This window comes from Pholcus phalangioides, unplaced genomic scaffold (genome assembly GCF_987345545.1).
Source record: "Pholcus phalangioides strain wild (caught in Gottingen) unplaced genomic scaffold, Ppha-v1.0 ptg000024l_1, whole genome shotgun sequence".
Classification (NCBI taxonomy): domain Eukaryota; kingdom Metazoa; phylum Arthropoda; class Arachnida; order Araneae; family Pholcidae; genus Pholcus; species Pholcus phalangioides.
Genome location: NW_028301616.1, coordinates 4,666,368 through 4,683,996, shown reverse-complemented (window position 1 = coordinate 4,683,996; position 17,629 = coordinate 4,666,368). Strand labels below are relative to the sequence as shown.

Here is a 17,629-nt window from a genome sequence, read left to right as displayed (position 1 = left end):
AGAGAAATCACATCTACATATACTGTTCATAAAACATAAGTGTTGCCTTTAGTGGATGCTATGACTGATTGATAATCTTGGGTATAGGAATTCTTAAAAGCTTTATATAGCTTAAAGTTTCATATTTTCTTTCTGAAGACATATTTTAATTAGAGGAAATAATTTAAAAAACTTCAATATACAAAGCTGCTGACGAAAAAACTTCTGTTTACCACACGGCTGTTAATGGAATATAATAACGATTATACAGGAATTTCGGCAACCAAAGCAATACACCTGATAAATGATTGCTGATAAACGCTACATACACGTCTTTGCCAGTTGCTTAAATGTGGTTACCAAGACTTTTTTACGGCTGCTCGATGGAAATGACCATGGCTGTCCTGCATGGGTGTTTTCCCTAATGACAACGGCAGTCATTTACATCACAACAAAATGAAAGCTTGCATAAAATCTAATTTTCTGCCAAAATCCGGAGAAATTTTAACAAAACTGGAGAGCGGGAAGAAGGATGAAAAATCCTGAGTTTTTCTCCCGCCTAAATCCGGAGAGTTGGCAGGTCTGCTATTTTAATGTAACCCAAATACTACATTTTTTGCACACGCTATGTAAATACATAAAATATTCCCTGATCCACTGGCATTAGCAATATGAATGATAGACTAACAGTAGTTCCCCAATTTTTTGATCATGGAGCACTAACGCTAGCGTAGTACTCAAATAATACATAAACATACTTTTCCGATCTATAGAACACAATTCAGAAACCATTCAACTAACAAATCAGAAAAAAAATCTTTACTTACTTTTTCAAAGCATCCCTGAATTCAGGAACTGCTTTCAAACACTGTACAGTCGCATTCATATAGCAAGTATTTCCCAAATTACTCAGGCCTGCTGGCATTTCGAGCTGAAACGTAATAGGGGACCACATTAAATTGAATAAATTTCAAATATGATTACAAAGAAACCAGTTAAAATTCAGCCAAAATTACTAACATTGCAAGGAGTGGGAATAAGCAAAATGAAAACTTGTTCTTGCTGACCAAGTACATTCTTGTATCTAGTTGGAGTTTTTGATGCTTACAGATCACAGAAATTTAATAAATGAGTGAGAATTATATGGGAAAAAGTGGCAGAAGAAACAAGATATGCTTACCAATACCAGTTGGGCTCACTTACGACAAACAGATATTGCAAATTTTTACATATAATAAAGATTTCTCATGTCCCATGAATTTTGTATAGCTTACCTATGCTATTTTAAATGCTTATAACACAGACCGATTTTAACAAAGTATAACTATAACCAGGACTGGACAAGGGACAGGTTGCCATAGCGACTAAAAAATTGGTATTTGTGCCCTTTTTTTTTTTGTGTGTAGTTACACAATTTCAGGCTGAGAGCAGCACAAAATGTTTGAAATTTATAACAGCATATCTGCCAACATGAAAGAGGATCACTATACCCTGAAAAAGTCAAAAGCAGCATTATTTTGGACCTTTTTCTTTAGTAAAAATTTTTTTCCCACCTAAAAAATTTTTTTGGAGCCTAGAATTTTATTTTTAGATTTGTCCAGCCCTGCCTATAACTAATTTTAGACATGGCTGCACTAAGCATTTGCAATGCATTAAAATGGGACACTATGGTTTCCCTCAGGGCCCAACTGTGACTCAATGGAGGCCTTGGGCAAAAGAGACATTGGAACCACCCCCCCCCCCCACAACTGTGGTTAAAGACCTTTCATTCATCAGCAAATATGGTGCATGTTGTTTGTAAACACATGAAAAAAAGGATATGCATTATTTTAAACTAGAAGTGTAATGCAAAATTTTCCATCTTGTAGCAAATCTTTTTCCCCCCACACTCTCATACGAACAAAATCATTGATAATGTCATCAAAAACAAATTTTTGAGTTATCTCAGCTTCAATACACAGTAAAGCTGAAGAGGACAGTTTTTCTTGTGTAAAACACTTGGGCAAACTGATGATTTTATACTTTACTAGCTATAATACCCGGCGTTACCCGGGTTTTCTTCAGTGAGGCTGTTTGGATCAAGTGATATCTCCCTCTTTCTTTGAGGGACATGCAAACCGTGTCTAAGTTAACCAATATGACGACTTCCTGAGCGACTTCATGAAATAAACAAATCTAGATTTAAAGAAACATAGAAACGAATATATATTTTTTTCCTTTTTTTAAGGGGCTCTAGGTATTTCGATCCCCCCCCCCCTGAACTTTAATTTATCCATCTGCCTATTTCAGCTTTCAAAAATGCTTAATTGAAGCTGTGAAATTTCTTCGATGTATTTTATGGGCCCATAATTAGTTTTAAAACATCCTAAACTATATGAATTTATGCAGTTGAATATTAATAGACAATACAGAGATATTAATTTTCATGCTTCAGAAGACATAAATAAATGGTTGAAATCAATGTTATTGCATGAATGTCTAACTCAAAAGTAGGTCCGGGGCTAATTACTTCCTATTTAATCTCCTGGGCTTTGTATATGTCTAAGCGACCTCAATATTTCAAAAATTGAGAATTCAATACAATTTTTAAAATTATTGATGGGGCGGAAAATCCCACTAATTTCCGCATTTCTACAGTAAAATCGACAATTTTAGCACTGATTTCTATGAGGATCACCCTTTTCCTGACTTTCAAAGCGATGCTGATGATGATTATGACGTCTATTCAAAAAGCCTCATTACTGAGAGTATATTGAAAATGTGGCAAACCATTATAAAGGCATAAACTATTATACATATACTAACAGGATTGAAGAAGTGACAAACCGTTGTAAAGGCATATACACGTCTGAAACGCATTGCTAGGGAACCACAGTAACCAAAGTAAACGTTCGGAAAGTGATTGTTGAGGCCCAAAAACCACTGTTGCCGGACAGTTTTTTGCCCATTTGGGGCATTTGCCCTGGTCTGACGAAATTTTAAAGTAGCCTATCGTTCAAGTCGGGTCCCATTTGGTATATATGCAAAATTTGGTGACGATCGATCTAAAATTGTAGATTTGTATAGAGAACATACACACACACACACACACAGACACACACACAGAAAATCAATTTTATATATATAGATAATAAGAATAATCTTTTTCTACAACAGTTCGATATTGGTGATGTTGTCACTAATGATTCAATGCTGTCTCAACATCTAGAAACATCTCTTTTAAACCTCTAGTGTCATTTAACATTTGTGGCAGTGCATCACCAACCTGAACCAAGGATGAAAATTTTTGAATTTTGTCGGAAAAAAGGTGTTCGCAAGATCAGATGCAGAGTTTTGCATTGCACAAATATACAAAATATTCATGAAGATTTAAGGATTTCATATTGATCAAACATGCAAACTTTCTTGATCTTTGATCATTTTGTAAAACCACAGCACAGGGCTAATTACACCGGGACCTGCAATTTATTGGCGATTCCGAACGGCAGGCTTGTTTTTATACTCATCGAGAGGTTGGTGCGCTAACCCCTCGATGTGGACTCCCTGCGGTAGCAATTTTTTCTGCAGTCATGTCGCCGTTTCTGTTGTACACCTGTGTCAGGAAAGGTTTTTTTCTGACAAGGACGAACCGGGTATCGAACTCGTGACCCTTTAAACACTCTTTGGTACTTTAGGTGAGTATCTTATTGACCAGGGCTACCATGCTCCTGCAAACTTTCTTGTCAGTTTATAAATCCTTTTAAGGTGAAAAAGATGTGAAATTGAGAAATCAAACAAAAGACTGGGACACATTAAAACATATTTTTTGTCACAGAGTTAATATTACAATAGGTGCATTGTACATGCTGTGTAAAGTCTATTACTGATTGGTGTAATATTAAAATTTGTATTTAACACTGTTTGCAAATACAGTCAACACTCATTATAACGACCTCACATTATAGCAACCATTCCATTACAACACCCAGTAGGATACAAATGCTATCATAGACTAACTATCATATATGTTTCACTTACGATATTACGACCCTCCCAATTTAACGTCAGTTTTTGATGGGACAAAAGGGGTCATTATATGAAGCATCGACTATAATAGGCACTTCAGAAATACTAGTTTTGGTGTTCATATTTCTGGTTAGCAGTTTGTTTATTTATTGTTTAGTTAGTAATTTCATTTATAGTTATAATAATCATAGTTATATAGTAATTATAGTTTATAGTTATTAATGCTGAATTAAATTTGAGAGATTAGGAGAAAAAATAGGTTCATATGAATTCTTAATGATTAACAAGATTTGTTTTAATTAAAAAGCAATCAGTTAATTTAAATTTAAAAAAATTAAAAAAAATTTTATTTTCTTTTTAAAATCATGATTTTTTTCCATACCCTGTCTTACAAAAATCCCACTTTGTTTTCAGAAAACCTTATCAGGAAAAAATACAGGTTTCTTCTCCAGAATCTAACCCCCCGAAACAACTAAGCATTTGCGAATCTTTGGCTAGGTTCAGACACTAGTTGTGATGGTGTGAAAGTTAATTTAGGCTATCGTGTGTTGTATATTTATTTTTTTCATTTTTCTCAAACGCACAATTTTCAAGTCGGTGCAGATATATAACAAAATATGCATATAATAAATAGCTCTAATTTTTTTTTTTTTTTTGACTTCATTATAAATAGGTCCAACTGTTTCAGAATGATACAATACAATAAAATACTTACAACAGTTGCTAACTCATGGTCTGACATGTCTTCTACAAAAACTGGCTTTTCAGCTGGTTCCGGAGGAAGCTCTTCCCTTGACCCCATCATAAGAACTGTTAAACCCTAGGATAGTTTTGATAAGTTTAAAACTTTCATAAGTTGAAACAAAATAGTAAAAAAAATTGTAAAACTGCAAAAATTAAATTGTTTACACAAAAAATTCAAGTTTTTTTTCATCTCATGAGAAAACATGATTCACACAAACACAGTTGTCACATGAATATCTTAGTAATAAGAACTTACTGAATAACAAGTTAACCCTTTAAGCGGCAAATGAGGAGATATCTAGCCTCAATAAAAGCTTCTTGTTTTAGCATTGACAAGCTTAGATATTTTATGAAGTTGATTTCTGAATTGAAAAATTCTCCCTATACCCCCTTAATTTGCCCCTGCTGAAAATTGAAAGAAAGCCTACTTCATTAAAAGAGACATGGCATTTAGTAAATTTCTAATTTCTGCTTAAAATAGTTAACCAACCATAAAAAAGACTGACAGCAGATGGTAAATTTCTATAGTAGGAAAAAAATTAATTTGAATGGAGCAATAACTTCATCTCTGTTGACCCAATCTAGACTGCTTCACACTAACTTTGACGAACTGAAAAAATAATTGTAGGTTGCAACAAATTGAAAAGTCAAAAAACATTTTTTTTGACAAAAACGATCTAAAAAGATCTTTTCTTTAGACATTTGTCACGACTCTGAACCCTTTACCATGCTAGTAGACAAGCCAATATGAATATGGAAAATTTTTGTCATCTTCTGATTTTAACTTGATAATCACATATACAGAAAATTTTAGAATCCAATAAGATTTTGTAAGTCACCACAAGGACCTGTAACCTGTGATGTGTCTAGCCCTGCTTTACTCATAGTTTTGCATGCATTGTATCCAGTTAAATTTTTAATAATTCTAAGTGCACCTGGTTTCACCTTATTTCAAGAATGAATGAAGAATAATACCAGCAGCACGCTACAAAAAAGTCACCATTGACTAGAGGGCATAAGTGGCAAAGTGCTCATCTACCACTATGAAGGCTACGATCAGGTCCACAGGGATTTGATCCTGGGAAAAGCATAGATGATAAGTTCCTTCCCTACCGAACCTGAGGCTACCACCAATACAATGTGTCTCAATATGTTCTTGTCATGGAGTCTCTTCTGTCCAAGCCAAGGACAGAAATGTAACATGACTTCCTCTGTAGAGAAAGATATCTGACACAACTCATCAGGCAGTAATTTACAACTCATCGAGTTGGGTTGGATATCTTTCTCTACAGAGGAAGTCATGTTACATTTCTGTCCTGGGCTTGGACAGAAGAGACTCCATCCTAGATTGCTTGCAAGTGACCAGAAAAACTGTGGAACAGTGGATGCCCAATTTTCCTGTGTTTTGCAGTTGGATCTGGGCTTGATAAATTGAAAAAAATTTGGGTGAAAACCAAAACTTTTTGTCCATTTTTTTTTAAATTATAATAACTTTTCCAGGACTTAAAATTTTTTATATATGACATGATGTCGCTCTCCACTTGTTAATGCAAGATGTACAAAAAACTGGATGTTGTGAAGATATTTATTTTTTGAGATGTTGATTTTTTAAAGGAGGGGGAAAACTTATCTCTGCCTCTACTAGGAGTCAAACCCGGGTCCTTTGTTTGCCGTATGAGTGCTCTCACCAATAAGCTACAGAGGAGATAGAGATTTTCCTTCACTGGAGCGTATATATATACCGTTCAGCATATATGAGCTCCGGTGAAGGAAGATCTCCATCTCCTCTGAAGCGTAGTGGTGAGAGCATTTGTCCGGCAAATGAGGGACCCAGATTTGACTCTCGACAGAGGCAAAGATGAGTTTTTCTTCTTTAAAAAAAAATCAACATCTCAAAAAATAAATATCTTCACAACATCCCGTTTTCTGTATATCTTACATTAAAACTTTTTCCCAAGATAGCCGAGGTACTGACATAAATTTGGAAAATTTTCAGTTTTCTGATTTTGTAATTACATATATAAAATATCAATAGTCGCCATGGTGACCTGGAGTTTGTCAAGCGTGCAGTTTAGTGAGGGTAAGGCTCCACAAGTGCTTATAATCTGCCACTGCCAATAGATGATGTTGAGCATTATATTGCAGGATCTAAACTTCGAAAGCCATTTCTAAATAGTTTATTAACAGCATCATCATCCCTAAATGCTTTGTTGTAGCTCCTGACAGCTTTGGTGATTTGAAATTGAATATGAACTTGTAGAGGGAAAAATTATCTATGCTTTTTATTTCTGTATTACATTCATACAGCCACAAATAACCAAGCCTATCAATACAATTTCTTGCTGATATATAGGGATATTCAGCCTTCACTATCCAGAATGCTATGACCCTTTGTCAGAAATTATAAATAGGGCAGAACAAAAATGGCATGAATGAATGCCAGGGCTCTGCCATCAGATTTATCTTGTTGCCAAGATTTCTTCCAGCCCAGCTTTGTGGTAAGCAAAGTCTTGAACAAAGTGTGTATATCTAACAGTCTGGGTTCTTATCTAGTGCAGTCTGATTTTTTTAGAGATACCATCTATATTTCAAATTATGAGCGAAGTGTAATGATTGGATATTTGTACTGTTGCAGGCCTGTTGGTCTCTATGTGTGGTCAGACGTTTAACAAGGAGATTGGCTCGCATTCGCACCTCGAAGCAGGGAACCACAGAAAACTAACTCAATGAGCCACTACTGTGGCACTGGCGGGGATGGAACCCAGGTCATAGATGTGAGTCTGTCAATATGAGCAGTCAACCATCACAGCGACAAACAAGGACAGAAATTGAACGGGTGGTAATCTCGAGTAGGGGGGGGGGGGCAGCAAATTCAAAGGGAAACAAAAATGCTGTTGTAAATTATCAAGTTTTACAATGGAAAGGTAACAACAAAATTAAGTTCTCACACCTCAAAGAAAAAAAAATATTAGTCTTTTCTATTGTTGTGCAAATTGCTAATTAAATCATAATTTGTATGCAAGAACAAAAATATCAAACAAATATACTCTTTTGCAAAATAATGAAGCACCATGAAGAAAGTGACTGTTTTTATTAAAATTAAATATGCATAAAGGCTCATACACAGATGATGAAATTATTAAAAATTCAAAGCCATAGGATCCATCAATGGCTAGCAATTGCACATTCAACGTTCAAATCAGTAATTGGTGAAAAAAAACCTGGCAGCGATGCATGCTTGTATATGTTGATATTAGTAGTGATAAAGATTTCTAATCTCATCTTACAATACATTCTGCCGGGCATTCATCAATTGTTGCTCCAGATCTGCACATATTGGGGTGCTCGAATCTGGCAGCCTACCATGACCCACATACATGTTTGATTGGAAAAAATTCTGGTGACCTTGATGGACAAAGAGTATCAACAGCACAGAGGCAGTCCAGAGATATGCAAGCAGTATTTGGCCTGGCATTACTTTGTTGAAAATTGCCCCAGACTCACGTGCCATAATGGGTAACGCAACCACAGCCAAAGGATGTCATCAACATATTATTGAGATGTTGAAGTTGTACATAGGATGACTAAAGGCGACCTGTTGTCATAAGGATAAGAGATAGCACCCCACTCCATCACACCAGGGGTAATGGCTGCATGTCTCTGTAAAACAAAGGCTGATTGGGCACCACTGATTGGGACCACTTCCCCCGGCCCCTCCACACATGGGTCCGATGATCATCTGTTCTGAGACTGAAGCAGGATTTTATCACTGAACACTATGTGATAGCAGTCTGATGATGGCAAGCAGCCATGATGATCGGCTGCAACACCACTCTAGATGGCTCTGCTGATGTTGTGAGGTTAAAAGCGGGCGCTGTGGGCATAACTCCGCCTCAGCCAAGCGCAGTGAGATGATGGAAGGTACCACGGGTGGGTATGGAAGAATCTGTAGCATGTTGGATAGCGGACAATGATGTCATTGGGGCAGTTTGGGCCTGTCGCATAATCATCCAGTCTTGCCTCGTATTCGTGCACCTTGGCCTGCCAGAGCCTTCATTCTGCTGACGAATTCCTTGCAGCAATCTTTACTGCCAGCACCTTTGCATAGCCGTGCTGGTATGGTGCAGGTGGCGGCTATTGCTTGGTATGACCAGCCAGCTTCACGCATCCAGACTATGTGACCATGTTCGAAGTCATCCAATTGGCTATAAGGTCTTTGACAATGTCATAATGGCATTATTGGTTGTATCTCCAGGGAACTGCAATGCCGACAATGGGAAAAGATAAACAGTCTGTGATTGTTACCTATTTTATACAATGCTAGTTTCGTAGCAGAAATGCACGTTATGACAGAAGTTAACATTCATTTGCCTTGAAAATCGAATCATTTGCATTCCTCGTATAAAGTAATTTGCATGGTAAATTTCAAAATGATTGGATTATGTTTTAGGAGTGCTTTGTTTTTTTTTCTGCAAGAGATTGTAAAATGGTGTAAAGCACTGTTTAAAGCACATATAAAAAAATACTTACATTTGCCAGTTTCACATCATCCCATGCACCATCCTGTTAAATAACAAATATGCATGCTTGATTAAAACATAAAGGGAAATACAGTTTAAGCAGTTCAATAATCGCTATAGATAACACAAGTAACCAGGTATGCAAAGATGGAGATAAATCAGTTTGACCTTTTAATCATTTTTGTCGCACCCAAGTCATTTTCTGCACATAAGAGCTAATCAGATTATGACCACGGTGTGTTGCATAGACTGTCATGGCTGGAGTCTAAGTGAGAACTTACCGGGCTGTTAGGCTGTAGTCTGCTGTAGCTAGTGAGTAGCCGAAAAAATTGATAAGAAGGGCACCTTGTTGTCAGACTTACCTCTGAAGTCTGGCACAGCTACAGGTGAAATGTCAGAAATAGCAGATCAAGAGTAAGTTCTCATTCTCAATGTAACCAGGGTGTTTACCACACACCTAAAGGAAATTTTGGTGACTTTTCCTTGACTTATTTTGTGCCATTGGTGATTTAACACTTGTCATTTAACAACTTTAACTATTCAACACTTGTTATTTATCACCTTTGGTGATTTATCACTCATTATCTATCCACTTTGCAGACTTTTTCTTGACTTATTTGGCAGCATCCATGATTTCACACTCGTTATTTAGTGACTTTGACGATTTAACACTCATTATTTGACAGAATAGCTCTTTTGCAAGTTAAATAAAACATCAAGTTGAAATTAGGAACAATGGGATATAAACTCCCACTTGTTTCCACTGCTTGCTAAGGTGATTCTTCTTTTAAACGAAGCTGACTCAAATTCATGTTTTAAAGTTGGAAAACTAAATAGAACCATTTTCAGCTGATCACCATTGCATGATTGCAGTATGTCAAGCTTTTGCGACATCAAGTCTGATGATGATGAATGATGATTTTGATGAACCCATGATTTTTGGAAATTAAAATCGATCATGGGAACTTGCTCTTGGAAAAACAAATCTGAAGATGGGTCATTCCCAAAAAAGTGTACATTCCACTTTTTTCACATGGAAAATTCAAAGTTGAATTTTCAAAATGAAAGTAATCTCAAATAGCCAATGACTTGAAGTTTAATATTTTACAAATATTTTTTACTTTTATTTTGTAATATTTTATTTTTTGGGTTTTATGACTGAAAATCATGGATTTTATCCACTCTGGTTATGAAAACAAATATCGCTCTAAAAAAATTATTTCTGCTGTATTTATTTCTTAAAATAATGAAATCAGCCTACTTCTTACACATGTGCTAAAAAAATGATTAAATTTTTTTTGACATTTTTTTCTGTCATTTCGATGGTTTTTCATGATTTTTTCAAAATAGCACATAGAAAAGTATATTTTTTACATATATTTAGCAACTCAAAGTCAAAACTTTTTATTTCTGACAGACAATGGGTTGGTAATTTATATTTTAACATCTTAGTTTGAAGTGTTCCTAAAATTTTTTTTACTGTGAACTGCAAAAATGCTTCCCGTAACAGACCACCACTGTAACAGATTGTACATAAATGTTTAACTGAGAGAAAGATATCTGAAATATTCTAAATAGGCCATGCAAACACATTTATTTTCTTAAAAATTATATACAAAATATGATAGATAATGTAAAAAATGCCCACCACATCCCTTGTAGTTTGAATTTTGATCTGTTGAAACGTTTAAAATCTGGTCAAAGTGGGTACTGGACTAATGGTAATTTGAGATGTGTTGGTATAAAACTCAAGTTTATACCTCTAACATTAGTGATTATACCTCTCACCGAGTGCACTAGGGGAGGCTTGGCGTGGATACAAAAATAAAAAAGGAAAATAATGGTTGTCCTATAAATAAAATACAGGATGTAATGTCATAACGACCTTTACTAATACTAAAATGTACTAATATACTAAGATACCTCTTATGCCCATCTTCCTGGGCCTGTGCCTGGCAGTGATTTTGACAATCTGTACTACTTAACTTTTGTATTTAACTGAAAAAATAGCATGATGGAGAATGTTTTAAAGGGTTTAAATTGAATAGATAGCTTATTAAATTTAACTTAAAATTTCAAAACCTCTGTCCAAAACCTCTTAACTACGAAAAATTTACTTTAAATCATAGTTTCTATTCTGTTGTGTTGTTTGATATTTTGGAAGTCATAATAGAGTGGACAAGTTAGCCTAAATTATTATTTTTTCGTTAAAAATTTTAATGATTGATGAAAACTTTTATTATATGTTGAAGTAAATATCCATGCACTATCTTTTGATGCTGATATAGATGAAAAAATTATTATTTATGACAATGATGTAACAGAATGGACATCAGACAGAGAAAAATCTGGTACTAAAGAGATAATGTGAATATTAAGTCATTTTGCAAAAGTCAAATCCAAAATTTTTCATCAAGCATTAAAAACATGGTTGGCAAGGTTTTAGACAGTATGGTATCAAAACGTTTATCATACTGTCTAAACCCTCTTATTTATAACTATAAGTGAAAAAACTTCTGGGAAAAAAACTTCTGAAAAAAAGAATCTGGGAGTACACTAAACACGGTGCACATTCTATATGTTTTTTAATTCTTTAATGGGGAGATTGATATACTGAACCCCGCAAGCGAGGGGCTTGCTGCAACAGCAAATATTTTCTTGTGTATTTATGCCGTGGTTTCTGTTGTAACTCTGTGATTGTGTCAGAAGGCATTTTGACAAAGACTCAAGACACCTCCAAGCAATTTTTGGTAGATTAGTGTATTATAAACTTAGGCTACTGTGCCCTTAAGATGATTAAAAGGAGATAAATGTAGATAAATGCGAATAAATACCTTGAGGGTTTTGCCTTTGAGCATCACTTTTTGCCGCTCAGGCTGCACACCAGTCAGAGTAAATAACTGGGCCTTAAAAACAATAGGCTCCTCGTCTGAGTTGACTTCAACGTCATTATAAGTCTCTTTTCCCCACTTGACTTTGACTAAAAGTAAAAAGAAATGTACAAGGCGAGTTTTTAAAATTTGCAAATTTTTCAGATTAATTTATAAATTATATTACACAGTATGAAAGTATGTTCCAGTCTTTACAATAAAAATGCATCAAAGAAAGATTTTTCTGGATATTAGTGTCGAGATTGACTTCCAAAAGAAAAGTTATTTCTCTCCATCAGGAACCGAAGTTGTTTCTCTTGCATACTGGGCAAGTACACCACCTTTACATCAGGAAAAAGAACTCTCAACGAGCAAATATATATATTAGCATGATGCACTGAGACGAGGTATTGCAGCCTCAATTTAACTTCAGCAAACATTTGGTAGGAACAAAATTCTTGCCAGAAATGATAAGTGGGACCAGATGAGCTGCAGTAGTCGTGTTTATAGTCCAATTTGCATAACCGTGATTATATTTTGGAAAAGCTAAAATGTGTTCTAGTAGTATGCAAAATTTTGTTAGTTGTTTGTAACTTTTAGGTGTAATACGGGACATGTAAAATGTTTGTTGAAAAATCTAAAATTTGCCATATCATTTGGTTCATAGAGTCCACTGTAAGTGCTAGAACAGCTGAATAAACGGTTCTCTACTTTGGACACTCTCCTAGACAATCCAGATAGAAATCACCCAGTAAGAGGGCAAAAAAATTTGCCAAGCTTACACTGACATACAAGGTGGTCCTATTGCCTGTCTGGTGGGATCGTCGCAGAATGATTTTCTATGACTTTCTTCCCAGTGGAGGAGCAATCAATGTCGAAGCAGATTTTACTATTTTGGACTATGTTTATGAAATTTTGAAACAGAAAAGGGCATCACTCGTGAAATGCAAGGAAGTTCTTTACCTCCAAGATAATGCTAGGCTGCACACAGCGAAAGCTATGAAAATAACGATTCATAAATTGAGTTGGTAACTTCTGGACCATCCTCCATATTCTCCCGACCTTGCTCCCACTAACTTCCACCTATTCGTTTCTCAACAGAATTATTTGAACAAGAGCAAATTGAACACATCTGAAGAGGGGAGAAAATGAGGGCTTGTTTACTCAACTCGAAAACTAATGATTTTTTTTGAGCGAGCTTTCCAGAAATTGAAACAGATGTTTGAATGTTACAGACAACAATGGGGATTACTTTTAAGAACATATTTCTGGCTTCTTTTTTTTTCTGTATCTTTTTTCCAAGCAATGCATTTTTGGCACTTAATATGTCTTCATACCAAATAAAAATGTCATTCGAAAAGCTCAGATTCATTGAAGGGATGTTAATCAAGGTGATACTGATCAACCAGCTATCTGGCTACGACAGAATAGGATATTCACACCGATTTTTGGGGGATAATTTAGAAAGCTAAGTAATTACTTGAATTAAATTTGTTTTCATTGCAGATTTTTAAACACTTAAAAACATGATGTGTGAACTCAGTTAAAAAAAAACACATTAATCAAAAATATATATTTTCTTAGCTTTAAACTTCAAAAAAAGGGAAAAGGAGGAATTGGCCAGATGACTGGTTAAACATGATGTGTGATGTGTGAACAACTGAAACTGTTTTCAGCTTTGTTTGGTTTAAGTGGATGTTTTCTATGATACAAGTTATTGATTTGACTCATAATTGCCGGGGTGAGGTTGCCAGAATGCAATCTGTAGCTCACTAGGGATGCAAGAATCAAATTTCATAGGGATGCAAGAATAACAACGTTCCTATGGATGCAGCGCAGCAATATTTGAATAAATCGACTCAATTAGGGGAGGGCCATTCAAGTTTTTTGTCAGCAGATTTTTAGCCATTTCTGACCTTCCCCCTCCTCTAAACATAATTTTATCAGCTCTGCACCCCTCACATATTGGGTTGAGAGGAGTATGCAGAGAGGGGGGGGGCGTAAGGTGCTCCTGTCCTCTCCTCAAGATCCCCAAAGCAGAATATTCCAAAATCTGTGACGTATGTAACAGAACAATCAATGCTATTCCAGAGCAATCTAGAAGAATTTTAAGAAAAGTGTAGTGAAGAATCACTATTATGGGAATTTTTATTGTCAGAACATTTCCAGTTATTTGAGGGCTCATTGCAGAACCATGCAAAACATTCTACCTAGGAAGGTCCAAAGATGATCAAAAATTTGTTTTTGATGCAAAAAATATTTTTCAAAAAATTAAGATATCAAAGGAAATATCTTTATATGTTGCTATAATCAATTTATGTTAATTTCAATATTTGAAGGCTAAAAACATCAAATTTCTCTTCAAGAAACAAATTGTGCCCTACCCTCTAAGTCTTTTGTGCCCCCTCCAAGAGTCGATTCTGTATAGGCCTACACCTCTGATCGGGATTGCCCACCAAGAATATGAGTCAGACACTCTGTAACGAACTTTGATATGAATGCAAAGGGATCATTTTTCACACGATAGTAAACTGAACAGTGACAACTGTACTTTCAGCTTGTGTTTTAAGTTTTGAGCATTAATTAATGGAGTGGTATAGATTGGTGCGAACATTCTTCACCAGTTTCTCGAAATTAATGAGTGTTAATCACTGTCATCTCAATATGGTTGAAAAAAACACCTGTTTGAGTAATTTTCAGGGCAATTCCTTCCTATTAAGCTATCAACGCAATTTTATGGAATCATTGCGGATGTGTCTGGTCTTGACTATAGTGCCACACAACATATCGTCAAGTTTTTCAGTTGAATAGTAAATACACACACACAAAAATACACAAAATAAAGATGTTATTAAGAATATTTAATATTTCCATAATGGGTGATTGATGACAATCATCAAAAGTCAGTAAATTCGAAACCACCACCCGTATGCGGACGTAATACTTGAATGCCCCTTATCATTTTAGAGCTTTTTTTCTCTTTTTTGGTTCGTTTACAGGTTGTATACACATACCGTTTCGTCAGTATGTTACATGGTGTTTTGTTGGAATACAATCGAATTCCATTTTAAAGAATAGGAAGAGAAATAGACAATTTTCCATTCATTAAATCAAGAAAATCATTAAATGAAGATAAAATTGATCAGGAGCATAAAGACACTTGAAACAATAAATTTTAAAAGCTATTTACTTTGGGGGGTAGCTGTTCAAACTTATTTGTGATAACAATTGAAAAATATATATAAAGCATGGGTTCTCAAACTGTGCGCTGCTGCACCCGCACCCTGATGAGCTTCCACCCTTTTTCAGGAGCATCATGGAACAGTGACCCTGACAAAGGTTTTTTGAAAATATTCTTTATTAAATAACTCTGGGAAGCCGGTGGAACTTGCAAATAAGCATTGAATAAGGAAGTCGTGGGTAGAAAAAAGTTGAGAACCCATGACATAAAGCATCAAATAAAGTCAGGATGCCTGAAAAAATAGCTTGACAAAAGTTTGTTTGATACGTTCATGATTTTCCTCAAATTCTGTCTAAATTATAATTTTTTCCGCTGATCGAGAAACGTTTTCTTCTTCAGATGGCCTGTCATTCTTCACTTGTCAAGGCAAAACACAAAAACGCGAAGTAGCTATTTTTTCCCTCGTATCCCACGTACATTCTTGATGGCTTTATTGTCTCCTTCATTCTAAAAAAAATAGATTCCTGTTCCCCCTTTTTTCGTTTGTCGCAAAAGAAGGGCTCGATGTCAATTCCCAAGAAGTCAAATCTTTGGATTGCGGTTTTGGGTGATGAGAAGTAAGAAAAAAGATTCTGAATATTTCAAAAGTATTCACTATATTGAGCATGTTTATTCGATAAATAGGTGTTAGATCTCTATTTTCCCTGGAATTTCAGAAAAAAATCTTTAAATCAAGTTCGTTGAATCAGGATCAGACTATTTCATTTGGAATTTGTTCTCAGGTTTCTCCTTTAGAATTTTTTTATAACATTTCATTTCTATTTCGGAGAATATTTATTTATATACCGAAAGGAAAAGTATTATTTAAAACAAAGAGAATCCTCGTTTTTATTATTTTCAATCCCATATCTGGTCTAAAGATGTCATTTTTAATCTCAATCAATTATTTAGTCAAAGGTTTTGTTTATCATTGTTGTTTATTTTTATCATTTTTTCATTTTAACTGCCATAGTATTAGCCCTTTTTAACGATTCATTTCTTTGGTAAGAAAGACTTTTATTCTTTGCCACTTGTCAAGCTTTCAAAGTTTTTCTCACCATAGAAAAAAATTAACACATCGGGGAAAAAAAAAGATTATACTACAGCTGTTTCTTGTACACAAGAACTTACTGCAAAATTTAATTTAAAGGTGTGACCCCATCAATCATGCAGAGATGATTCATCATGCATGCGTGATACTCAGTTGTTTGCCAAAGTGTAAAGATCTTGAGGGGCAAACAAATTTGAATCGCTGAGACATAAGAGTGTAGTTTTAAGCTGAAGACATCACATGGATTTTTTTTCTTACACAGGTATTAGAATATTACTGAAGAATCAACATTTTTCTCATCACTGATTGTGACGAAGGTTTAAATTGCTCAGGCCGGTAGCTCTCAAAATGTGGTGTGGCACCTCGACCTCATCCTTACCTCTTCTAGTAGGAATCACAGTGAATTGGCGATAATGATGCGTCCTCATTCAGCAATTTCAAGTGACTGGGGACCCAGATGAACGATGACCAGGTTGTTAGCAAAATTTTTGCTCGCTTAGTGTATGCAAATAAGAATTATATTGATCAGTCAAGTGTTATGTGTTTCAACCAATTGTTATCAGAAAAATTCGAAATGCATCATAGGAGAACTAAATGTAGGGCGAGAAAGTGATCCGGCTCTAATTTCATTGTTATAACATAAATAGTCACATCATACACAAATTAAAAACGATGCAAGTGATTTGATACAATGTAACTTTTAAACACGGAACAGTGTTTACACGCTTTAGTAGAGTACTTCTAGAAGAAAATCGTTACCTTTGTATACCGGCATCTTGTATTTGATTATAGAATGAGCTTCTCGCTTGCGGCGAAGCTAAAACAAAGCACAAAGACTCGTTAAGCAATTAATTTGCATAAATCAGGGTGTTAATTTAATTTCAAAATATTTGCATAAATGCGCAATAAAAGTCGTCTGATTAAATTGGAAATTACACTTTGGCACTTACAACAGATATTCAGTTCTCCAGCTTATAAACATTAAACTTTGCTGAATCATTGCCATCCTTGCGATACGATATTTCATAAGCTCTGTAACGATGTACTGTAATCGAATCGCCATACGTCCCGTATTTCCCGAGACAGTCTCGGTTTTTTTTTTTTTTTTTGTTTCTTTGGCTGTCCCGACTTTTTCGCAAAAATGTCCTGGTTTTTCACGAAGCCAGCTTGGCTTTTTATTCTTCAGATCAACGATTAAAATTATATTTCTAACTCAGAAATTTACATTATAAACAAGAAT

The 17,629-nt window shown here is 35.2% G+C and overlaps 1 protein-coding gene across 1 annotated transcript in view; it reads right to left on the bottom strand.

Annotated features, from left to right (window-relative positions):
• Positions 1–17,407, bottom strand: part of Usp14 (ubiquitin specific protease 14) — a 39,559-nt gene extending 22,152 nt beyond the window's left edge. Inside the window, exons 1-6 of the mRNA XM_089250527.1 lie at positions 17,340–17,407; positions 17,149–17,206; positions 12,083–12,228; positions 9,259–9,291; positions 4,700–4,804; positions 807–910 (exon numbers count right to left, since the gene is read on the bottom strand). Coding sequence (XP_089106653.1) covers positions 807–910; positions 4,700–4,804; positions 9,259–9,291; positions 12,083–12,228; positions 17,149–17,164 — 404 coding nt within the window. The 5' untranslated portion in view covers positions 17,165–17,206; positions 17,340–17,407. The remainder of the gene's footprint in view (positions 1–806; positions 911–4,699; positions 4,805–9,258; positions 9,292–12,082; positions 12,229–17,148; positions 17,207–17,339) is intronic.
• Between the last annotated feature and the right edge of the window lie 222 nt (positions 17,408–17,629).